The sequence below is a fragment of the Cinclus cinclus genome, chromosome 13, assembly GCF_963662255.1.
Source record: "Cinclus cinclus chromosome 13, bCinCin1.1, whole genome shotgun sequence".
NCBI lineage: Eukaryota > Metazoa > Chordata > Aves > Passeriformes > Cinclidae > Cinclus > Cinclus cinclus.
This window is the reverse complement of record NC_085058.1, coordinates 19,244,973-19,269,894: the sequence shown is the minus strand read 5'-3', so window position 1 is coordinate 19,269,894 and position 24,922 is coordinate 19,244,973. Positions and strand designations below refer to the sequence as shown.

General features: G+C 46.1%; 2 protein-coding genes across 2 annotated transcripts; one reads left to right on the top strand and one right to left on the bottom strand.

The window, feature by feature from the left end:
- Nucleotides 1-1,564: 1,564 nt before the first annotated feature.
- Nucleotides 1,565-13,348, top strand: CILP (cartilage intermediate layer protein). Its single transcript, XM_062501153.1, has 11 exons — nucleotides 1,565-1,658; nucleotides 2,427-2,499; nucleotides 2,638-2,986; nucleotides 4,665-4,788; nucleotides 5,585-5,668; nucleotides 6,417-6,470; nucleotides 7,940-8,125; nucleotides 9,213-9,527; nucleotides 9,621-9,729; nucleotides 10,176-10,333; nucleotides 10,938-13,348. Exons 1-11 carry the CDS (start codon nucleotides 1,565-1,567, stop codon nucleotides 13,346-13,348), a joined length of 3,957 nt encoding a protein of 1,318 aa, XP_062357137.1.
- A 5,238-nt stretch (nucleotides 13,349-18,586) lies between these two features.
- MTFMT (mitochondrial methionyl-tRNA formyltransferase) lies at nucleotides 18,587-23,995 on the bottom strand. Its single transcript, XM_062501541.1, has 9 exons — nucleotides 23,863-23,995; nucleotides 23,251-23,463; nucleotides 22,701-22,823; nucleotides 21,780-21,882; nucleotides 21,154-21,229; nucleotides 20,508-20,599; nucleotides 19,886-19,967; nucleotides 19,494-19,576; nucleotides 18,587-19,185 (listed from the first exon to the last, which is right to left on the bottom strand). The coding sequence occupies exons 1-9, from the start codon at nucleotides 23,985-23,987 to the stop codon at nucleotides 18,985-18,987; spliced, it is 1,098 nt and encodes a 365-aa protein (XP_062357525.1). The 5' UTR covers nucleotides 23,988-23,995; the 3' UTR covers nucleotides 18,587-18,984.
- Between the last annotated feature and the right edge of the window lie 927 nt (nucleotides 23,996-24,922).

Genomic DNA, 24,922 nt, shown 5'->3' with positions numbered 1-24,922 from the left:
CAGCTGGAGTGTGATTTTGTGCTGATGAAGCGGTGGAGGAGGGCTTAAGTGAAATAATATTTTGGTGGCTGCGAGGTTTGCTGGTGTTTCAGAGCTCAGAGGGAACCTCAGGGACCTGCCACATCTCCAAGTTCTCCTACAAACCATGGAAATCACCACTCCGGCTCCTGGGATAGCAAAACAGGATTTAAAAAACAACATTAGCCACCCCTGGAGCATGACTGGAGAAGTGCCGGGAGCCAAGTGCTTAATGAAATCCCAGCTCCCAACTCTCCCTTCTAAACCACGCAAACTTCCCCAAAGTGTTTGGGATGGAACAAAGTCATCAATCAGTTATTTTAACTCCCATCTCCGTAAACAGAAGCAAGCCCAGAAACATGCAGCAGGGGAAAATAACCGTCAGCTCCCTTTGGCGGAGTGGAGAGGGTGCAGGGAGGGAGGATGAGGGCAGCCAGCAGGGAATTAGGCACAGCCTGGCCCAAAAGAGGATTTATGGGCCCCACAGAGCATTTCACAGACCCCATAGCCTGTGAATTCCACATGCAGCCCTGAGAGCAGCCCCCACAACCCTGCTATCCTTCTGGCATCCTACACTTGGCTTTCAGAGATGGTCATTCAGCCCATGCTGTAGTAGAAATAGTGGGAGGCATGAAGAACCACGATAAGCATTACTAGCCAGTTTTCCCCTGGAACACAAGAAAAGTTATGGATACAACCACAAAGGAATGTGGGAAGGGAGATGCTGCTGGCACTATCTGCTGTCACACTCCTCTGACACTGCCCCAGCCTCAGCACCGGTCAGAGGGAGCATTAAGCATGGCAGCATTCTCATAAATACTTAATGGCTTTGTAATTACACCTCAGTGATGAAACCATGGAAAAAACCCATGAGATTTGGGTAGGCTCCCCAGCATTAATCCAGGAAGGGCATGAGTCCAAGAGGCTGTGGATCTGCTGCTTTCCGATGGGAATCAGCAGCCTTAGACAACTGAAGCTACTGGTGATGGGCAGAAAGACAGGAGCAGTTTGGTTTGGGATGCATCCTTGTCACTGGCCACAGATACCACAGCCCTGCAGACTACGCCAGGCATGGGGCAGCCCCTGAGTTGTCCTCTCTACCCCATGGGACGGGGCATCGTTCACCTCCAGGCAGATGGAAAGCAACTCTCAGAGCCAGTGGTGCTCAGTACTGGGAACATCTGGGGCTCTTTTCATGCTGTTCCCTCCAAAGTCAGCCACATGTCAGCGCTGCAGGGATGGTCAAGCCACGAGAGACTTTGCAAAGGAACTTTTCTTGAGACTTGCGGTTTGCATGAACTCACATGTCCCAAACTTGTTCCTGAAGACATACATGTAGCCAGAGCTTGTCTTGGAGGAGACATGCTAGAGAGAAAACAGCTGTGCTAAGAAGGCTGCAAAATCCCCTGCAGAAATGCCTGCACCCGCACTGGGTTAGAGATATCATCCCATTTCCCTAACATAAGGAATAACATTTTACTCCTTTTGCAGAACAGCACATTTCCTTACCCAGCAGTGCCACCCATAGAAACTGATGTGGGCCAGGATGTGGGCAAGCAGCTGGTGGGACTGGAGATGTCTTGCCAAAGCAATGGTGCTGTGCTTAGTGTGGGTCAGCCCACACTACGTAGTAGTGGGAGGTATGTTCCATCTGGGGAAGATGAATTCCTTGCTCTCAGCCTCAGTACCTTTCCCACATCTTGTCTTCATCACGGAGGGGAAACAGAGATGATCTTCGTGTTTATGTCAGAGGTCTGGAGCTTCCAGCTCACTGGGCACTCCTTGCCCACCAGATAAACATTCTGCCGTTTTTTGGCACATCTCAGGTGTTTTTTCCTTTTCCCTCGTAAACATAAACAGGAGCTGGTGTAGGTCACCGCTGTTTTTTTTTTTTTTTAATGTGACATCTTGGTCTGTGTTCCTCCTGAACCACTCCCTCTGGCAGCAGGGCTGACAAAGATTACTAGGAGGCAGCTTAGGACACCACTGGCCCCCACTGGTTGCCCCAACACTCTTCTTTTGTGAGTTGCTCCTGACACATAAAGCACATGCTTTCACACCACACTCCTGCAGTAACTGTCTGCACAGTCCAGTGGCTCCAGGGCTGCATGCATGGGCAGCAGTCACTTGCACAAGGCCACATCTTTTGTCAACACCTAGGAGCCCTGTGTTCATGGATCAGCTGTCACAAGTTACATGAGAAAAACATGGCTGCAGAGAGAAGAAAAGCCTGAAAGGCTGAAGCCAGTCTGGGACAAGCAGAAAAATTTGGTTAGGGGCCATTGCTAGATCTCCCCCTGGCTCGAGATGCAGTCACATTTATTTACAAGGATGGTCCTGCCTCTGCAGCTCTGTGCTGCCCTGGGATTTCAAACCTATCTCACTGGCTTTGTCCCACATCCTCACAGCATCCTCATTTGACCCCTACCAGAGCCAGCACAACGGTAGAGGTGGGCAAGCAGTGCAGGGAAAGGTGCCCAGGTGACCCATACCCCACACCTGCAAAACAGGGCAAATTCACATGCACTGTTGGCTGGGCACCACGTTTGCCCCAGACCAGGTAAAGCCAAAAAAGCATCCCCAAAACTCATTGCCTGTTCGCTCTATCTCCACCTTCAGCACTCAGCAGCATTTATTTCAGATCCAGACCCCGGGTGAACTCCTAACGGTGACAGTGCTGCGCTGGGATGCGGTGCCCACACCAGGACGTGGTACCCACACCGTGCCCTGTCCCGCCACCAGCAGCAGCCACCACGCCGTGGCACCGCCACAGGTTTCTGTTTACCATCACCTTATTAAGGGATTATTCAGGCTGCGGTTTCCTCGCGCGTCCGATCTGTTTGTGCTCGCGGCTGGTGGCTCGCTGCCATCCCCTAAGCTACACGCCGGGCTATATAAGCGACCTCGCCGCCTCGGCGGCGGGAGGCTCGCACACAGCCCGGCTCTGCTCGGCGCAGGGGAGGTTTCGGTAAGCTGCAGCTCTCCCTTCTTCCCAGCTGGCTGCAAATCCCTGAACCCGCAGCCGACAAGCCCTCGTCTAGCCCGCGGATCTCAGCTCGGTTGGCGGCTCCGTGGCGAGAAGACGGGACTCTCCTTAAGTGGGGTTTTTATGGCTTTTTAGGTAAGAGGAAAAACCCCAACCCAATCCTGCTGTTTTCCCTTCTGTGACAGATTGCAGTTATAGAGTTCTATTGTGTTAAGGAGGTGTAATTAAGAGCGGCTTTGATTGAAGGTGAGGTGGAAATTAATTAATGGGCAGATGACGGCACAGAGGCTGAAAAACATCGATGGGGATGCAGTTTCCTGCGTCCCGCTCCTCCCTTCCTCGTCCCAGCTAATGGGTTTAGGGAAGGGTTACTGGGACAGCTGGAGCGGAGGTTTGGGGGGCTTTGCTCACGTGGGTTTTTTGATCTCTCGCGGCTCTGTCCCACGCTGGCTCCCACAGCCCCCTGCCAGACAGGGGACACAGGCAGCTCCAAACGTCCCCTGCTGCCAAGATCCGGCCGCTTGAAACCCACACCCCCCTTTTATAGTATCGCATGTCTAGGTACAGAGGGATGTATCCCAAACCCAATGCTGAACAAGTTGCAGTCAGCTCCAAAAATAGTCGCCAAGTGGGAAAGAGGATTAATTTTTTCCTGGTTATTGTCTGGCTGCGAGTTCATGACCCCACCATAAGCCCACAAAACACCGCTCATGTGTTGCTTGTTATTTTTGCTTGACTGGGATTTGCTGAGCCATAATCAAAGTTTTTCCTAGTCCCACATTCTCTGGTCTCAGAGGAGATGGTTTGTACCACTTAAAAATAACAGAGTATTCTTGCTAATGGCTACTCTTTGTCAGCCCCATTTTATGGGTAAACTGAGGCACCAAAAGGCTGGGGCAGTATTCTCCCCTCCTCCTAGTTCATTAATTTTGGGTGCATAAAATAAAAATTCCAGCTGGTGTCACCAGGGATAACACCAGCTCCACAGGTACAGTCAGAAATTAAATACCCAAACGCTTGATGCTCTAGGGCAAAGGGTCTCACTGAAAACAAAATCTGAAGTGTCTGAGCTGGTGGAGAGTGACACAAAGCCTCAGTCCCACATCTGTTTCTGCAGGAAAAGGAAAATGCTGAGCTTCTTGCTACATTTGCAGGGAAGACTTGGCTCGTGCATAGAGTTTTCTGCTTTCAGATGTGCTCAGGAACCTTCCCTCTCCCCACACTCTGGGATGTACAGGGATAAGATGCTATCCTCACACTATCCCAGTTTGCAGGCAGCAGGATGGAGGCATGGGGCTGTCCCTGCTCCTCTGGGGAGTAGCGCTGGGTGCCGAGGGCCTGCAGAGCTGCGTGGGCTGTGAGAGATCCCTGCAGAAGTATTTAAACTGCTCCTAGAAATGTTAAGGAGATGCCATTACAAAGCAGTGCTCTGCAGAATAGATTTGGGCTGAGATGTGATTACAAGCAGTGGGGATGTGAGCACAGATGTGGAGCCCCTGCTGCTTCCCACTGGGGGAGTATATGAAGAGCTGCTGGGGGTGGATGAGCAGGGGGTATAAGTGGCCCCGTGGCATGTTTTAGAGTGGTTCAGTCTGGGAGAAGTTCCCTGAAAGCAGCAGGACCTGGGTGAGCTTCGACACAGTCAGGCTTGTCTCTGCAGGACTGGGGAAGGCGTGGGACGGCTGCAGAAACTCCAGGAAACCCCTGGTCACCTCTGGAGACACGGACGGTCACCATGAAAGGCTGGATCCTACTCCTCCTCTTCGGAGCAACATCTGTTTTAGGTGAAGGTTTAACGTTTCCATTCTGGTCACCGTGCTGTCCCCTGCCCACACCAGCACAGGCACGACTGTTGGCAGCTGCTGAGCCAGCAGACACAGCCTGACATCCATGCTGGGTCTGGGTCACTGCGGCATTTGCCTGGCCAGACAACTTCCACACAAGGACTGGCTCCCATTCAGGCCCCAGAGCTTGAGCAAAGCCTGTCTGCGAGTCAGTGAGCCTCTGGTTGACCAGGGATGAGCTCCCCAACACACTGGCCATGCTGGGACCATCCCTGGCTGCCATCCCTGAGACCCCACAGTGTCCAATCTGCACCCACAGGAGAGAGCTGGGGATGGGGCTCAGCTGCCCAGTTTATATGGGACCAGTCCCAGCAAGCAGCCTAGGAACCAGCCATGGGCATCAGCTCCCCTCGAGTACACAGGTGGATAACATGTTCATAAACCAGTTCCTGTCCCATAGAAATAACCAACATTATCCACCTTGGATTAAGTTCTCCCTTGTGCACGGAGAGGCAGGAGATATTTTATCTCTCCAGCTATGAAAAGGTGAATCTATCTGAGTTGCTCCAACACAGGAACTAAGTTTTTCTTGAGTGCTAAGGGAAATAGAAAATTTGTATCATACCTGAGTTGCAGTGATGCTGTGGGACATCTCCATTCTGTCCTCTTGGCATCTCCTGTACTGCATCCTACAGGAGCTCTAACCATCCACAGTCCAAAGGGAAAGCTGTAATATTGAGCCTAAGGACACCCAATTCCTTGAATCTAATTTATTCTTTAATTTATTGACCCTTAGGACAAAGGATTCTGAAACCAGCTCTCAGCAGGGTCCAGATAGGACAGAGAACCTTCAGCCCGCTGGTAATGCTCAGCTTGGAGAGTAAGTTAATTCCCACCTTGGGTGGATTTTCCTCGCTAGACAATTTTCCCAACAATTTACAACTAACCAATATTATTTGAGGAGAAGAGGACATTTAGGGTTAGAATCATTCTATGATTTAGGCAATGGAATGAACGTTAATCATCCATGACCTCCTGTAGGGTTTTGGCTATCGCTGACACACACTGTTGGCTCCCCTCCTGGAAATGGGAAGGTCAGCTTGTGACCACAGCCCCAGCTCCTGCGGGAGGCATGCACAGGCTGGGAGGGTGAGAAGAGCCCAGGGATGGGCCAGCACATGCTCTGACCTGCCTTTACCCTGCCCAGCCTGTCCCCACAACCTGGGCAGTTTGTAACACTATTCCTTTAGAATCAAAGCCTGTGGGGGATTAATTACCTGCAGAGCCCACTTTGCTCAGTAAGCCCTGGGAGATGCCCCAACCTCTCATCTTTACTGTCCAGGGCTCAGAATTTAAATTCCAGCAGGCACTGGAAGGGCTGGCCATGCTGAAGGATTTGGGGATTTTCCCAGCCTTGTGCCCAGCTCCCAGCAGCTCTCTTAGCCACTGGGAAGAATCAAAGCACCAATACCATGGACACTGGGAGGTCCCCTCCACTTGCTGAGAGGTATTTTTTTGAAAACTACCAGTAAAAGAGTTTTCCCCTCAAAGTAGATGGCACAAGACAGCAATGCTGGGGGTGGCTCCCTGGCTGACAAACCCTGCCTGAATCACTCCTCTGCCCACAGGTACGAGGAGCAGCTCTCGCCGCGGAGACCCAACCTTCACCTACGTCAGACGCAGTACGTTCCTGCTGGCCAAGTGCCACGGGCCAGGCCTGTCCCCTCCCATGTCCCCACCAATGCTCGACCCCTCAGCTTCTCCCTCAGCCTCCACCTTCTGCTTTTTCGCCTGTCAAAATACTACCCAAAGCCAGATAATGCCATTTTCCTCCATAGGATTCCCCTCCTCATTTCATATCATCACCAGCCCTGCAGATTAAAGCAGCTCATCCCAAACAAGCTTAGGATCTTGCTGAGATCCCACTTTAATCTGTTGTACATTCAGTTTTTGCTTGGGGCAAGCACAAATAAGCATTTATCCACAGGATGTGACCTCATTCCCCAAGCCCACTTCCTCTTGCATGCCTCAAATTGCTAAATAGTAAGTCATGGATCCACCACTTGGGATACTGAACTAGAGATGCTGACTGGCCAATAGATTAAAACCTTGCCCATTTAAGCCAAGTGCTCACTCCAAGCCAGACATGATGCTCCCCTATCTGCTCTCACTTAAAAGGGTCTTTTCCACCCACCTGCTTTTATAAGCCAGGATTGTTTTCAACCACCCCTTCACAATTTGAACAGTCCAGCCCTGTGACTGTTGGCCTTTCTAGGAAACAAATCAATCTGCTCTATTACAAATTGGGTGGAAGAATAGGTATGGGAGATGACATAGCACACGTCTCCAAGAAGCTTCATTTTTAGAAACTTTAGTCACTAGAGCATCCTCATAAACATTATTAGATTGTGTCATTTTTTAAAAAGCCCAAACCACAGACTTGGAGTGGATCTCATCCATTCAAAATAGCTTAAATTAATAACATCTCATAGCCCTGGTTAAATAAATTCCTTTAAAAATATTACCTCATATTAAACTCTCAATACGTTTTGCAAATTTTCTCTGTTTTACCAATCAGCTGGCTCCTGGCATGCTCAGCCCGCTCGGTAGCATCTTAAGCCTCTGGTTTTGCACTCAGTAAAACTGGTGATCACAATAAGACACGCTGCCCATACAAAAAACATATGTTGAAATTTGGTTAAAGACATTCAACATGATCATACCAACAGTTTCACCCTTTTTTTATAACTATTTAACCATTTTACCTTTTTTTACAACTATTTAACCACATTTGAAACAGACAAGTGTTGCCCCTCAAACAACATTTAAATGAGAATGTGTGTTTGATTTCCTTAAACCAAAGTTATTCAACACCAAGCATGAGCTGACTCCACTTTGCTCCCCTTGTGTTTATCTTAATCATCCTGAATTTGGTAGCCTGTGGGGAATTAAGTCAGAAGCCTTCAGACGCCTTCTCATGCTTTAATTCCCAGCTCCCCAAACATGCTTCGAGTTTGTTTAATCCATGTGGTGCATAATATCCAAATGTATAGTTTGAGTTCTATAGAAGCTGCTAAAACCCAATGGCCCATTTTTGGGCAGCTGTATGTGTAATGTGCATCTCAGTAACACACCACTGATGTTATTCAAGGTCCACTGGTGCAAGATTCAAAAAGATTTTTGTCTCCATGGTCGAAATGGAGCGAGTGCTCAGCAAAGTGTGGCCAAACCGGGGTGCAGAAGCGTACCAGATCCTGCCTAGCTGAGCACCTCTGGGGCGTGCACTGTAATGAAGCAACTGAGGAAGGGCGGCTCTGCATTGGACATGTTTGCTCAGGTGCTCCTATAAACTCATTTATGGGCAGGGGAGGATGTCCTGGTCTCACCATTGCACAGGTGTTGTACTCCCTTTGCTGTCATTTTACGACTTTCTCTCCTTTGACAGAATTTAGTGATTCACAAGCAGGCCAGAGAGTACCAAGAGCAGAGCAGGGCAAGTTTAAAGTCAAACAGAAAGATAAGAGATACTCATAATATCATAGGGATATAGAAAAAAATTCTCATTAATCTTGTTGTAACAGCAGCTCTCAAGGTGGAGTCAGTGACTGCAGACAGCTGCCTCCATGCATCCCCCATGAAAGAGATTATCTGGGAATATCAAACTGCCATAGTCCATGCTGAGGGGGCTTGTAATTAATTATGTTATCCTTATAATCCCCTTTTAAGCAAATAATTCTGAAAAAAAATCTGAAAACATGTTTTGTGTAGAAAAGTTGTTTCAAGCTTTTCCTGATTTCTTAACATTTATTTCCATCTTTGAAATATCAGATAGCTCCTGTACAGGGATGCTCTGTGATTGCAAAAGGGATGACCTGATCCTTATTTAGGATTAATCACTGTAGGTAAATGAGAACAGAATGGTATTTGTGAGACCAAATACTAAACCCATCGGGTAATGCTCACTTGCCAATTACCTTACATCCTGGCAAAGCCAGGACACCACTGAATAAGGGGAGACAGCTTTTCGGATAGACCAAAAATCACAGGGCATGCACCGGTAACAGAAACATAGAAAGTTTATGACATTGAATTTGTAATTTTGCCAGGGTTGAGCTAAGAGCTCACATGCTGATCTAGATTCAAATTTCCCTGAAATTCAGCCCTTTGGGGAAGGTAAATAACCGTTCCTAGCTGTAATTATATCCACATGGCTGCTTTCTACTAATTGTCAGGTTCAAAATGACATCGTCCCTGCCTTTCTAATGCACAGCTGTGGATAATCAGGAAAAATATGTTTTGGATACAATTTACTCCTTATGCAGTATTTGCCTTATTGCATCTAAATTAAAAGCAGACTCAAGAATGTGCTGTGAGTGTTGTGGGGACTTGGTGCTGTTTTTTTGACCTGTCTGCTTCTCCTCCAGCCTGCAACATCACCTGCCCCATGGGCCATGTCAACGCTGACTGTGACACCTGCATGTGTGAGGATGCCACCCTGCACGGGAAGGTATCTCTAGAGGATGGATCACCTGCTGCCGATGCCCGGGTCTACCTGCAAGCCAACAAACTCAAGCTGTTGACAATGGCTGATAACAGAGGCATGTTTAGGATCCCAGGGGTTTGTCCTGATGGGAAACACACCCTTAAAATAAAGAAAGCCAAATATGCAACAGCGACTGTCACTGTGCCTGAGAGCAACCGGAGAAACCTGGCAATCCAAGTGCAGCTGCACCGATCAGGTAGCCCCAGAAAGGGAGGATGCAGGAAGCTTTATGCAGCATCAGAAATAAACTGAGGAAGAGTAATGAGATGGCCTTTTCCTTCTCCTGCAGGCAAACCTTATGTTTTCAGGAGCCCTGAAGACAAAGCCAGGAGAGTGGGACAGAGCGTATCACTTTGCTGTGATGCCCGAGGGAGCCCAGCTCCCGACCGCTACCTCTGGTAAGGAGCTTGAATTTGATCTGCCACAAGTCTTAGCTGTCCCATGGATGGCAGTTTTATCTCCTTACCATCGCAAAAAATGAGGGGGTTTAGCTATAAAATGTTAAATGTGCTGAGAACTGATGGCTGCAAGTGATGTCTTCCTCAAGATGGCACAGCAATGTCATCTGCTGAGGGATTCACTGGAAAAACACACAAAGAAAGAGTTTAAAAACCTTATCAGATACGACTGGCAGCTTTGCCTGCCTGTCAGCTGTCCAGCAGCCACATCACAGTACTGCCAGGAGTAGGGGAAAATTTTTAGGTGATGCCATCTAGCCAAACTAAAACCTCAGGGAAACTGAGGCAGGAAATCTGGAAAACTCCACATAGTAAGATGGAAGATTAGGTCATTGCTGTGCTCCAGCCAGATGGTCAGTCTCTGTCCCCTTAACTGTTCCTGGCAGGTACCACAATGGCTCACTGCTTGATCCCTCCTTGTACAAATATAAGAACAACCTAATTCTGAAGAACCTGAAGAGAGAACAGTCAGGAGAGTATTTCTGCAAGGCCAGCAGTGCTGGGGGGTCAGCAAAGTCCCAAGTTGCCAAGCTGGCTGTCATAGGTAAGAGAAAATGCACCTGATGTTCTCCAAGCAGCTGGGGAGGTGTTGGTGTGCAAGAACCAGAAACTGTGATACAGCTGGTAAAAAAAAGTCACAGGAAAAATACTTGAGGATTATACCATTCATCTGTTTGCAGATAAGCTTGAGTGAGCTGGTTATGAACCAGATGCTCCCTACAAACCAGAGCTCTGGATTGCAGGTGGCCTATCAACCTCAACCTGCTGCTGTCTGGAGATTTCTCACTGTACTTGCTGTCTGACATGGGAGTATTTCTGCTTGTTTAGGGTTGTTTTTTAAGTCTTGGGGCATATTCTAATCTTGCGATAGTCAAAAAGCCAGGCAGCAGCAGAGCATCTAGATAAGGGTGGGCTGGACGACCATAGTGGACAAGTAGGAGCAGGGAGTATCCTGCAAACAGCTCTTAATCAGGGTCCTAAAGCTAAAGCTGAGCTACTTGCTTCACAGAAATTAGTTAACCAGCTCAACAAAATCCTTCAGAAATCTCACTGCTTTTAGGAGCAAAGTTTAGCTCTGAGGTTTCAGACTACATAGTGATGGCTGTAAAATTATTTCATGCTGCTCATTTAAAAATCCTATCCAACAGGAAGACAAGAGGCAGCCTGCGACTCCCAGCCCCAAAGCCACCTCATCCGACTTCCTCACGATTGCTTCCAAAAAGCAACAAACTCCTTCTATTACGACGTGGGCAAGTGCCCAGCAAAGACCTGTGTGGGGAAGCTGGATAAGGGACTTCGGTGTAAGGACAATGTCTCCTACTGCTGTGGGGTATCCAAGATGGAAACCAGGGACATCTCCTGCGACGGCTACACGCTCCCCACTAAAGTCATCGTTGAATGTGGCTGCAAAATATGCACCGAGACCAAAATAATGGTTCGAGGCAGAGCCACAGCAGCAGATAATGGTGAGCCACTGAGGTTTGGCCACATCTACATGGGGAACAAGAGAGTGAGTATGACTGGCTACAAGGGAACCTTCTCCATCCACGTCCCAGCAGATATGGAGAGATTGGTTCTAACTTTTGTGGATCGGCTGCAGAAGTTTGTGAACACAACAAAAGTTCTACCCTTCAAGGAAAATGGAGGTGCTGTATTTCATGAGATCAAGCTACTAAGAAAGAAAGCTCCTGTTACACTGGAATCCACTGAAACCAATGTGATTTCTTTGGGGGAAATGGAAGAAGATGATCCAATTGCTGAATTAGAAATTCCCCCCAATGCATTTTATAGGAAAAATGGAGAGGTCTACAATGGCAAAGTGAAAGCCAGTGTGACATTTCTGGACCCAAGAAACATCTCCACAGCCCCTGTGACACAAAGTGACCTGAACTTTGTAGATGAGGAAGGAGACGTATTTCCGCTCCGCACATATGGCATGTTTTCTGTGGACTTCACGGACGAACAGGGCACTGAGTCCCTCAATGCAGAAGAGGTCAAGGTTCATTTGGATGCTGCTCAGATCAAGATGCCAGAGCATATGCAAGAGATGAAGCTTTGGTCTCTGAACCCAGAGACAGGGTTATGGGAGGAAGAAGGGGACTTCAACATCGAGAAAAGCACACGGCGCAAAAGAGAGGAGAGGACCTTTTTGGTTGGGAACATGGAGATCAAAGAGAGGCGTCTTTTTAACCTGGATGTCCCCGAGAGCAGACGGTGCTACGTCAAAGTCCGAGCCTACAGAAGCGAGAGATTTCTGCAAAGCGAGCAGATCCAAGGGGTGGTGATTTCTATTATAAACATGGAGCCAGAACCAGGGTTCTCCTCCAACCCCAGAGCATGGGGCCGTTTCGACAGCGTAGTCACAGGTCCCAACGGTGCCTGTGTGCCCGCCTTCTGCGATGAGCAAAACCCTGAAGCCTATGGAGCTTATATCTTAGCAAGCATGGGGGGTGAAGAGCTTGAAGCTGTGCCCTCTGCTCCCAAACTGAATCCTGTTGCTATTGGGGTCCCACAGCCATACCTCAACAAGCTCAACTACAGGAGGACAGACCATGAGGACTCCAACATCAAGAAAACAGCATTCAGCATTAATATGGCCAAGCCAAGCCCTAATTCCCCAGAGGAGAACAATGGCCCTATTTATGCCTATGAAAACCTCAGTGAATGTGAGGAAGCTCCACACAGTGCTGCTCACTTCAGGTTTTACAGGATAGAAGGAGACCGGTACGACTTCAACACTGTTCCCTTCAGTGAAGATGACCTCATGAGCTGGACCGATGACTACCTGGCGTGGTGGCCCAAGCCCATGGAATTTAGAGCCTGCTACATTAAAGTAAAAATAAATGGACCCCAGGAAGTGAATGTAAGATCTCGCAACATGGGTGGAACACACCCACGCACCATCGGCAAGCTCTACGGCATCAGGGATGTGCGCAGCATCCGTGACCCCCAGCAGCGGGACGTGTCGGCAGCCTGCCTGGAGTTCAAGTGCAGCGGAATGCTCTTTGACCAGGACCGCGTGGACCGCACGCTCGTCAAAGTGATCCCACAAGGCAACTGCCGTCGAGTGAGTGTCAACAGCATGCTCCATGAGTACCTGGTGAACCACCTCCCCATGGCCACCAACAACGACACCAGCGAGTACACAATGCTGGCACCTCTTGACCCACTGGGACACAACTACGGCATTTACACAGTCACTGATCAAGACCCAAGGATCGCCAAGGAAATCGCCCTGGGTAGGTGTTTCGATGGCACATCTGATGGCACATCCAGAACCATGAAGAGTGATGTTGGCGTTGGGTTGACTTTCACCTGTTCAGAGAGGAGCGCGACAGAGCAAAGCATCTTCCAGTCTCAGAGGAACTTGGGCCAGCAGTCTCCGAGGGACTCGGGCCAGCAGCCTCCGAGGGACTTGGGTCAGCAGCCTCCGAGGGACTTGGGCCAGCAGTCCATCCTGGTTCTGCCAGGACAGAGCCCCCTGTACCGGAAGCCGCCAGCAAGCCGCCGAAACAACCAAGCCAGGATCCCGATGAGAGGTCAACGTCCCACCTACTAGAGCTGTATAGGAGCATTGGTAAAGTCACTCACGCTCAATTAAATATAATTTGAAAGTAACATCAACCTGCTAAATAACGTAATTGAAAGCTGGTAGGTATCATTATTTATGAGACATAATTAAGGTGCCATTTTTTTTTCCCCACCAGAAAGGAAAGACTTAAGGCGAGAACTGGGGACCAGCAGAGAGAGTGAGTTTGTGTCTTATTAAATGCATCCACAAAAATCTTTCTGCCTGACATTAAACAGCTTCACATGATAGCCTAAAGGAAGACTAAACATATGATTCAATTAAGTCATGTACATAAAACATTCTTCTGTTCTGCATCTGCAGACTTTGCCAGCCCAAGTACCTGTACAGTAGTTGGTAACATGAAAAGGAATAAACTGATTTCCTCATACTGAATTCAACTGCAAGGTTTCGTACTTGAAATGTAAGTATTTTATTTATTGCTAGCTTGTTTTAGAATTACTGTATTCAAGCTAAACTACTGGCAGCTGCATTTCTAAGAATTCACATGCTCAACAGAACAGAGAAGCCATGTGGATTTGTAGGCTCCATGTGGATACAGTTAAGAGTTTTCTCTTGCTTCTTGCATTATCTGACAAAAAATCCACACTCTATGATAGCGTAGGTTAATAAAAGAAGTAATTTTGTAACTTCAACAATGTGTCACCTTTGTGTTTGAAATGCCCAAGCAAATAAACCACATGCAGACCTGAGCAAAGGATACCCAGCAGGATTTCATCTTTCTGTTCACAAATAGGTCACAACTTCATTAGTGTGGGACTGATCCTGGATATAGGTGAGGGGTTTTGTGGGTGCCTGGCTCTCCTGCAGCTGCAGGGTTTGGCCACGGCATGCTGCAGTCAAGGAATCTCTCCCCAGCTTGATATATGGAGAGTCAGCAATGGTTCTGGGAGAATCAAAGCAGCAGGTCTGGGCAGGGATGAATTAAAGAGTGGCACAAGATGGAGGGAAAAGAGGGCTGGGAATTAATGCATTAAGGATGATAGGAAACCAGACAATGTAGAGCACTGCTGGGTGGAGCTAGAGAGAAGACAGGCTTCCCTCCACACTCAGCAGCAGTGAGCATAAGGAGCTGGCAAGAAGCTGCTCTTAGCTAAAAGTACAGCTGGCCACAGAAGGGATCAGTGATCCCTCTCCAAGCGACCTGTTAAACTGTCCTTTCAACCCCCCACCATTCCTAGAGTGAAATCAAGGACCTCACAGCACAGAAGACACCTTGTGTTTACAGGCAAACACTGGCAATAAATTTTTGGGGTTCAGACAAGCCAGCAAATCTCCGACACCAAAATTCCCACCAAGAGAGATCATAAAAAGGTGGACAATGCTATTGGATGTAAAGTAGAATTCAAACACACGCTCCAGCATGGATTTCCCTCTCCTGCCCAACCCCCTCCTTTGGATATGAAGCCAGTTCTAGGCCTATGCTGCCATATTCAGTGCCCATCAAGGGCAAGGAATCTTTCAATAGCGTTCAGCAAGCTTCAGAACAGGTTCTCAAGTCTGACACAGGGCAGGCTGAATTATGCTTAACAGGTAAAAATAAACCCCTATAATAATCCACCTTTTTATGCAAATTGACAGTTATAAAAGAAAAGCAGAAAGGGAAGCGCTGTGGAATACTCTGGCACATCCTCTTCATACCAATGAATTTAGACTCTGTGTGTTTTGTGTCTAGTCTGCTGCAAGGGCTTGGCAGGAGCCGGAGCCAAGGTGGCCAGTGGGGAGCATTAGCTTGGACCTTCCCACAGAGCTCTTGGCTTGTGCAGAGAAATGTCTCTTCCTTCTACTCCCCTCCTCCTCTGCATACAGACAGCCAAATCCCAAACTTAGTTTCATCACTTTGAGAGTGAAGTAACACAAATTACTTCTCCAGACTTATCCAGGAGATAAATGGATGAAAGCAGGCTTGCCAGTCAAACAAAGCAGACTACAGGGCTCTTCCTTCTGGGGAGAAATATGTGTTTAACAGCACTGAAATGGTCACAGCCCTACAGCCTGGAACAGAAGCTCTCCAAGTTTCCCCAAGCTGTCCCCCTCTGCAGCTTAGTGCTGGCTTGGAGGAACAAACTAATCTGTGCACTCACTGAGTCCCTGAGCTCTCCCAGGAGGCTGCTGGCAGACTGTGCTGGACACAGAGCAAGACAGAGGTTTCAAACACGGGTGCTTAAGCACTACCAACAGAAAACAACTTTGACATAACCACCACTCAGTCTTAACGCTTCAACATTACTGATGAGCCACCATCCCAAATACATTAAGGAAAGTTTATGTAGGAGCAAAGCTACAGCAGGTCCTGGCACCTGTCACTCCCACAAATTTTACGCTACAGTTCAATGTCACTTCTGACTCCTCCAGCTTGTGTTTATGTCGGTGTATGGCAGTATCCATTGTGCAGCCTGAACCACACTCCCACGTATCAGAGAGCATCAGGAATGTGGGAATGCTGGGACTCTGCCCCTCCCTTGGCCTTAGCCTTCAGACCACCAACCTTGAGGAACAGGCTGCAGAAGGAGACCTGGCTCCTAAACACCAGCAGGTTTGTGGCTAATGGCAAAGCATCTCCCATTAAGGTCACTTAGTTTCCAATCCGTGGATAAATCCAGTAACCTATCCTTCCTGCTTTTAAAAGACACTACTGCTTCCCAGAAGCTATCAGGATGCTAGAAAATAGGATAAACAAAAGGAGAGGTATTCTTGTCTGGCCTCAACCAGCAAATTATTGGGGGATTTTGCAAACAACTTTATAAAAAGGCTCAAGTACTTCTCTGATTAGTCACTTATACTTTCTGTTTATTTGTAATGTATTCAGAAAACAGGAATAAAGAGGTTTCCTAGGAAGCAGGGGGAGTAGTAAGGTTGAAGAACATGAAACAGATGCACTTACTTGTGAGTCACCAGCATCCTAGGAAATATCACTCCCTCTACTAACATTTATTGAGATCCATGATGAAATCATCCCTATCCAACACCAGAGCCCTTCTGGTGCCCAAATATTTTGCAGTTTTGCCAGTAATGTGGTCCCAGTGATACTGAACCATAGTGGATGCTGGGTCTGTGAATACCTCTGTTGCTTTTCCTCTCTCCTCTGAGAGGAGGACAGCTGTTGCAATTTCCTAAGATCCCATTCCAATGGCCAGGGTAGCAGTACTCAACCTCATCAGTGGTACTGGGGATCAAATCACATGCGTCTGTGTTCCAGAGTCAACCCTGACATGCTATTCCACACCTCATCATTGAATGCCCCATTTTTGTTTTGTCTGTTCTGGAAAAATAATCATATTTTCATTACTTACTGAGTTAAATCCCTGCAGAGCCAGGTGAAAGCAAAGTTTCCAAAGAGACATTCTGGCTAACAGCTGCATGGGGAACACCAATTCCATTTAAAACTTCTCTACCATGCCAAAAATAGCATGCCAAAGACTTTCTCCACAAAAAAATAAATTAATCTTAGCTTCTTTTGCTCTGTAAAATGACTTGGGTAAAGCTGCACATATTCAGAGCTAGGACATTAACTATTGAACAATACAGAACAGTCTAGTCTTTTATAACCTCTCATGCAGAAAGCAAAAGAAGCCTTAAAGCAAACTCTGCACAGATCAAAAGATTAAGTTACAAGTACATGGGATCCTGGCTGCAATATGGTTTAGACATTATTCACTATTAAACAACTAACTGAAGGCGTTCTGTACCAGATTTTCACCATCTTCCGTCCAGCTGTCCTTGGTTTTCACCCAAAAGGGATGCAGCGAGCTCCATCTACAGGGATTCTGGGTACATGCCACCTCGAACTTCCCAAAAACACAGGGAAACTCTTCCTGATGCTTTATGCTTTAGTGAGAACCAGACAATTATTGTCTGCCAGCAATAGGTCTCACACCAGGCATGACCTAAAACTGAGAATGAAAGATACACAAAGGAGTTAAAAGAATTTTCCTCAAGTCATTGCTAGGAAGATGTTGATTTAACAGTTTGGTTATCTAAAAGCTTTTAACCTGGACTCTTTTGCCTGAACTTTTGACACTGTATTCTTTCTGGGGGACACTGTATTCTTTCTGGGAGAAACATGCCTCCCCTGTTAATTTTGCTCAGGTTATAATGAACAGGAACTAATTTTCCCATGCCTAGGGACTTGGAACATCTGAAAAGTTGGATCCTGAAACACTGAAATTGTTGAGTCCCAGTTAACTAAGATTTCTCTCAAGTCCAAAAATCTCTATCATTAGTGCTTAAAATTATCTCTAAATTGTGGTGGTATGTTTTTGCCATACAGTGAGACAGCAAGCCCCAGAAAACTCTCCAAACTACCCACCATCCCCACAAACACACAAAAAACTCACTGACCCACCCACCCTTCTACTGGCATAAAGCAGTTACCAACATTTACAGACTGATCTGAACAGAATAAAACCAAAGTGTCTCCATAACTTTCACTTGCAAAAGGTAGCAGGGAGCAAAACACAAAAATACATCATTTTCTTGGAAGCAAACTTGCCGGATTTAGAATTTTTGCAGCACAAACTGCACCGAGTCTGTGGTCAGGAACAACAGGAATTCTCCACAGGAGCCTGACTTCCACCTTGCTGTTGTTTCCAGTTTTTGACTCTGATTCATAGGCTTGGATTTCTTGGAGGACCATATGCTTTGGAAAACCTGTCAGAGGCAATTAATTGATGGACTAATGGCAACAGAAGAAAAATACTGCAGCAGCTGCTTTAACAGATGCTTCTTCAGAAACATTTTAATCCTTGTGGTATGACACATTTTTATATATTTTTTGCTTTTACTTGAGCAGAACTCAGAAAAAGCAGGAAAAAGTTAGCAAATATTAGAACAGCTCCTAAGATATGGCCAGTCTTTGTTCTGCTGTTATGCTCAGTGCTACATTACTTCCTCTAAGACAAGAAAATGTAAGAATCACAAGTTTTGGGGTTCTTGACATGAAATACTTCTTCTATATGCCATTAAACAAAGACAGATTGAGGAAAATCTTGGATTAGATTAACAACTCCTTGTTAGGTAAAAACTTCTCCCATCAGAAAGTGAAATAGTAGAACATAAATCTTCTGGATGGAGAGCACATAAATTTTAAATGGTACATATCCCAGGATATGAAAACAGAAAGGGGAAGGAAGAAAATCATCATGGACAGGAAAGATTCTCTTATGCTCCCAGCTAAGTTATGCACCTCAATGCTGGGATACAAAGAGAATTTTAGGATCCACAAGAATATCAAACTAGACAGTCTAAGTATCAGTGAGCAACAGAAAAGCTCATTGGATTTTAGTATTTCCAGATTAAAGTAACAGTCCAAAACCTGTGCCTGAAGAAAATTACACCAAAGTCTTAAAAAAAAAAAACCTAAAATGTTGTATAAAAATAAATTTATTTCTCAACAGTCAAAACAGGGATTTATTCAGTATCTACAGCACTCATGGAGATTCTCTTCCTTAATGGGGTAAGAGAAGAAGTATCTTCAGGAACCCACCATGAAAACATGTGGATGACAATAAGATCAAACACTATGGGAGGAAATCCCTTAATTAAGTTGAATGTTATAGGTGGGCTTTGAAATATTTTATATCAACTTACAGACATTAAAAATACATTTACTGCTTTATATCCTGTGCCAGTATTCCCCTCTCTTTCAGAGTCTTTTTTGCTGTGCTAAGTTTGAGTGTTTGAAATCTGCATTCCTGATGAACTGTTCTTGGATTCTGCTGGAACCAAGAGTGCATATATCCATTGTAGAAGTCAACTGCTGTAAGCTGCTTCTTTAAAATGACTGTTTTGATTCCAACCCAGCCTTCCTAAAAATAAAAACAAACAAAAAAATGCAGTAAGCTTCTTCCATGTTTATTTTCAGCTCCCATAAGGCTGGCTTACAGAATATATTTTATTCAATGTCATCAGGTTTACAAGTCAAATCCTTGCTTGCAAATGTGCAAAGCCAGTTAATAGAAATTAAAAGTTTAATGTATTAAATAAAACATCTGGTGCTGATCTAAACTAGTACAAAAACTAACAATGGACAACTAAGACAAAAGTTATGCACCACACAAATACTAAAAACCTCATCTTTAGGGCAGTGAATATAAAACAAATGGGAAAAGCCTACCTTGCAGCGAGCTACCAATGTTTGGGACATTTTATGGAACAGCACTGAACCAGGAACAACTCCACAGTCATTTAGTATTTGATCTAAAAGCAAAGAAAGATCATCCTGCATTTTTAAGCCAACAAGCACAGAAAAGGTTTGAACCATTTCTGTTCCTTTGAAGCATCATAACCATCTTGAGTCACTATTTTGCTGAAAAATATTTTATTGTATTCTGTGTTTTATTATAACCAAATGAACAGAAACAATCAGAACAAGTCATTCTCTGGCACTGCTCCATATCAGATCCATGAACACTCACTAAGCCCTGATCAGTCACACACCTTGGCTCACACAGCACTCAGATTCCTGAAGAAAATGGTTTAAAAATTTAATAATTTAAGAGTAAATACCAGAAAAGCCAGGGATATTATCTACTTCCACAAAATCCAGGAGTTTAACAGTAGTACCCTTCCAGAGTGTCTGCAAAGGAAACTGGAAAAAGAAACAGAAGACACATTCAGAATATTTTCACATTTCCAGGCAATTTTTTCCTTAGGCAAAATATCTGTGATAATAACATTAATTGAAAATTTAACTGTATGTCTAGATAGGAGATTTTCCTTATCAGACTTAGTTTTCCTTACCGTTCCTCAACTCAAACCATCAGCCTACATAGAAATTAATTAAGCAATTTGCTACAGCAACTCTTCACTGTGGCTGTTTGCACTGTTTACTGCCATGCAGAGATGTCTCTGCAGCATTCCAAACTATCTCAAATACATCAGGGGAAATCTCAGAGCTAAGGAAAGAGTATGAAATTTTTTAGCTGATTTCACACTTGGGATAAAGTCCATTAAAATTCTCCTGCACATAAATTCCACCTCTAGTGATAAACTACTAGGATTTTAGAACACATGCAAAGTTGCAGATGCTAAAATAACTAAAACTGAGGTGTAGAGATCAGTTAAAATATCTACACCAAACTCAGCCACACTATAGGACAGAAAAGGGTTCCAAAAAGTCCAGTCTCACCATACTTCCTATTGCACGATGCAGCTGAATTATTTGTGCAGCTGTTTGCTCTTCCCATTTTATACAACTCTTCGCTACAGAGATTTTAGGAGCTAGGGGGAAAAGAGAAATTAGAAGACTTCTTATTTTGCTTTGCATCTCTTAGCAAACAGCTGTACCACTTCATCCTATTTTAAACCTCAGTTTTTCCTGACCAATAGTGGGTCTACCATCCAGTCAAGGTACCTCAGACAAAATCCGGAGAATATTTTGTAAACACCTCACTTTGGATTATTTTTTATTTTCAGTTGTTCTCTTCATTTACTCATTGCACTGCAAACTTGTATCATGCTTACAAGCACAGCTGTAACCCTTCTGTCTGCATTACAACCAGGAAGAATAACAAACTCAGATTTTGTGACATCAATACTGACTGTGGTACTGTACAAGTAATTGGGAAAAAAAAAACATTAATGTAGGAAGTCTGAGGAATTCTGAAACATTTTTCTCCTCTATGACTTGTTAAAGCCAGAAAAGGCAGTGAAGAGAGCATATTGAGACATGAGTCTAAAAATAAAATATAGCCCAGCATGGCAGGAAACTTTAGTTTTCCAGCTGATAAAGGAAAAAAAATGAACAAGTCATATTAAAAGCAATGTGTACCTACCAAATGTTACTCCTTCTTTTGGCTGCTCTTTTTTATTTTTTAAACTTTCAGGCAAGTTCTTCAAAACTGATAACAGCTGCAAACATTAAATTTTGTACATGGTATTAGTCAAGCTAAGTTTAAGCAATAATAAAGTAATACTTAATTTTTCAACAGTGAAACTGTCCTGTGAGCTTTTAGAAAGTTGACTCAGTATATTCAGAAGACATATATCCTACACACAGACAGTAAAGACATCCTTCTCACTGAATCACAATTAAAAAACCCGAGTATTTTTTAATGGATGATCTCATCTCTGATGTTAATCCCAGAACAGGACAAAAGCAGACTATTAAAATAAAATAGCAGATATTCATTTAAATGAAAGAACCTGCAGTGTTTCCACAGGCAGCATTTGTGTTCTTCACTGAGCAGAAACACAACAGCAACACACAGGACTGACACTGACATCTGATCACAGACCACTGAGCTCTCCTCTCAGCAAGGCAAGTTCTCACAAACACCAAGTTTCACATTATCCTCCTCCTAAACCTGAAGTCAGCTCAGGACAAGATTAGTAGGAATCCTGTTTGCACATATTAAAAGCAAAGTACCAGTCAGAAGTGACACAGCTGGAAGGACTTTACCATGTTTGCACCTATCTTTGCCAGCATCCCTTCCAGCTCCTGTGCTGTACAGCAGGGAGGAACAGCAACCTCTTCTTGCTTAATAATTGGACCTACATCAAACCTGCAAAGCAAAAAACATACAGTCTTACTGGAGAAGATGAAGCTTAATTAGTAGTTCAAAGGTCTGCATTCAATACATTAGCTCAGTTACTAATTACCTTTTTTCATCCCCTCTAAAACTACTTTTCAGATGTCATTTCACATTATGAAATCTTTGGTTTACAAAACAACACAAGGAAGAGAATACTATATCTCTCTTGGCAGCAAGATTTTCCTCAGCATGCTGAGATTGATACGAATACACAATTTAAGAGTTCAGAACATGAGATCTCAGAAGACTCAACCTAAAATACTCGGAAGAAATTTGTTTTGCACTTTCCTGATTTCTATTATTAGACAAGCATCTAAGAAAGAAAAGGTTAACTAGAATAATATATTTTCACAAGCCTTTTAAGCCAGAGTTTGGGCTGAAATTAAAACATATAACCTCTCTCATGCCTAGACAGGGAATTCCTTTTCTTCTGTCCACTTTCAGAATGCTATAGATGACTCTGAAGTCTGAAAAACAGATCTTTTCTGTCCTGTCATACCAAGCCTATTGATAAAGCTGTGTGACTGTTCTCTGTCTGTTCCCTGTGATAATGTTAAGAATTAGAGAACAGGCCTGGATTGCAAATTACACACTTATTAAAATACTGTAATTGTGGCAAATCTCATATAGTTAGATGAACATTTTTAAGTGTTTCAAACTTTAAAATTAATTACATACATTTTTAAAAATCATGGTTATGTAGAATGAGTGAAATGATTACTTCAGCAGTGATTATTTAAGGTCCTGAGAGGCAACAGCAAGTCATCTGCAAAGCACACTAAACCTACCTTTTTGGTCTGATTTCCATAATTGTCACCCCAGTCACCTTATCACCGTGAAGCACTGTGTGGATGATGGGTGCAGGACCACGCCATCGTGGGAGACAACTGGGATGGACATTCAGCACGCCACTGGAATGAAATATTCACAGGTTAGAATAGGAATGGTACCTGAAACATACATAAATGGAGTGCAACATATATTACAGTGAAACCACTATCTGCTCATACCTTCTCATACATACTCCTCGTATGTCAGACATGCGGCTTAAATATGCACTTGAAGGAAAATTCACCACTATATAAACTTCAGGTTTTCAGCGAACACGGAAAGAGAGATGTGAGAAATAAAGGCAAACATATTCTACTGAATATTTGCAAAAATTTACACCCATGTGTCAAAGAACAATGAATTTCACACTGACAGCAACAGGGCTCGGGCTAAGCATATGAACTCAGGGAAGATGACCTCACCTACTGCAAGTCACGAGCGCTGCCTCAAAACGAGAGTGCAGCTTTGGATACGAAGCAGTGACAGATGTCCTGCCCACACACTTACTACGGGAACTGCAGAATGAGGTCCTCGCTTAGAAGACGTCCAAAAGATGCCACCACACCCACATCAAACTGTCCCACTGGTCCCGTGTGTGGCCACTCGTGCACAGGCAGCTGGAGCTCCCGGGCACAGCTCCTCACGGGCAGGTCCCCGGGCGGGGGGGAGGGCAGGGTCACCACCTCCAGCCGGGATACGAGCGAGTCCTCGCTGGGCTCCCTGGGGTGGAGAAGGTGTTGGAGGCGTCGTGCAGGCAGACCGAAGCGAGGGCTGGGTCACCTCCACCCCTCGCTGTGCCCCTGTGCCAATCCCCAGAGACTCTTCGATCCTGGCCCCCGCCCCACGCTCAGGCTCCTTCCCCACGGTCCCTCCCGGGCGACTCCACCTCATCCCTCAATAACCTCTGAGCCTCATCACGGGCCCTCATCTCCCTTCTCGCGGTGCCCAACCCTCTCTCACCCTTCCCAGTGCCTGTTGCGTCCCCTCAGGCTCCGCGCCCTTCACGTCCCCGTCCCCCCTCAGGCTCCTCCCTCACGTCCCCGTCTCCCATATCCCCTCTGCCTCTCTCTCCCGGCCCCTTCTCCCCTCAGACCCCTCTCCCCCGCGCCCGGGCGGTACCCGGCGGCCCGCAGGGCTCGCAGGGCGGTCACGGCGAAGCGGTCGCTGCCGAAGAACAGGACCCGCCATGGCGGCCCCGCCGCCCGCACGCCCTCGCGCCAGGCGCGCAGCACCCGGGCCCGCATGGCGGGGCTCCCGCCGCGCGCGGCGATGACGCAACGGGACCCGCCCCGCGGAGGGGCCGCCCCTCAGCGCTGAGGGGGGCGCCGCCATCGTCGGAAAATGTCGGAGTTACAGGCCTGAGTTGGAACGGAGCCACAAAGGTCATCGAGTCCAGCCCACAGCCAGAAAATCATAGGATTACAGGCGAACCTGAGTTGGAACGGAGCCACAAAGGTTGAGTCCAGCCCGTAGTTGGAAAATCATGGAATTATAGGTGAACCTGAGTTGGAATGGACCCAAAAGAATCATCGGGTCTAACCCGTAGGCCTGCGCCAGACACCGCAATAGCCCCACCCTGTGCCTGAGGGCGTTGTCCGAACGCTTCTGGAGCTCTGGCAGCCTCGGGCTCGTGACCATTCCCTGGAGAGCCCCTTCCAGTGCCCGACCAACCTTTTCCTGACATCCAACCTAAATCTCCCTGGACTCATCTTTGTGTCGTTCCCTCAGGACCTGTCACTGGTCAGAGAGTGAAGAGAGCAGGGGCTGTCCCTCGGGAGGATGTTGGAGACCACAGTGAGGTCTCTCAGTCTTTTCCGGTCTGGACGAAACAAGCGCCCTCAGCCGCTACTCGTACAGCTTCCCTTCCGCACCTTCCCCGTCCTCGTAGCCTCCTTTAAGAGCATAATGACCTCATACTGTGGTTAGCCTGGAGAAGACTGATGGGGATCTCGTTAATGCATAAAAATATCTCCTAGGGTACTAAGGTGTTAGTGCAAGGGTCTTTTGGGTGTTGCTCACCAACAGGATGAGGAGCAGTGTCCATAAATTAAAACACAGGAAGTTCCATCTCAACATGAGGAAGAACTTCTTTATGCTGAGGGTGGCAGAGCTCTGGGACAGCTGCCTAGAGAGGGCGTGGAGACTCCCTCTCTGGAGACCTTCCAAACCCACCTGGACA

What these genes read in the sequence shown, in the direction of transcription:
- MTFMT (XM_062501541.1), bottom strand. Translation starts at nt 23,987, where the DNA reads ATGCGGGCCCGGGTGCTGCGCGCCTGGCGCGAGGGCGTGCGGGCGGCG. An exon ending in ATGGAAATCAGACCAAAAAG is followed by an intron (nt 21,883 to 22,700) that starts GTAGGTTTAGTG and finishes TTTGCTTTGCAG; the next exon opens with GTTTGATGTAGGTCCAATTA. An exon ending in AAAAGAAGGAGTAACATTTG is followed by an intron (nt 20,600 to 21,153) that starts GTAGGTACACAT and finishes TTTTCCCCCTAG; the next exon opens with CTCCTAAAATCTCTGTAGCG.
- CILP (XM_062501153.1), top strand. Translation starts at nt 1,565, where the DNA reads ATGTGGGCAAGCAGCTGGTGGGACTGGAGATGTCTTGCCAAAGCAATG. An exon ending in TCGGCGCAGGGGAGGTTTCG is followed by an intron (nt 2,987 to 4,664) that starts GTAAGCTGCAGC and finishes TTGTCTCTGCAG; the next exon opens with GACTGGGGAAGGCGTGGGAC. An exon ending in AGTGCAGCTGCACCGATCAG is followed by an intron (nt 9,528 to 9,620) that starts GTAGCCCCAGAA and finishes CTTCTCCTGCAG; the next exon opens with GCAAACCTTATGTTTTCAGG.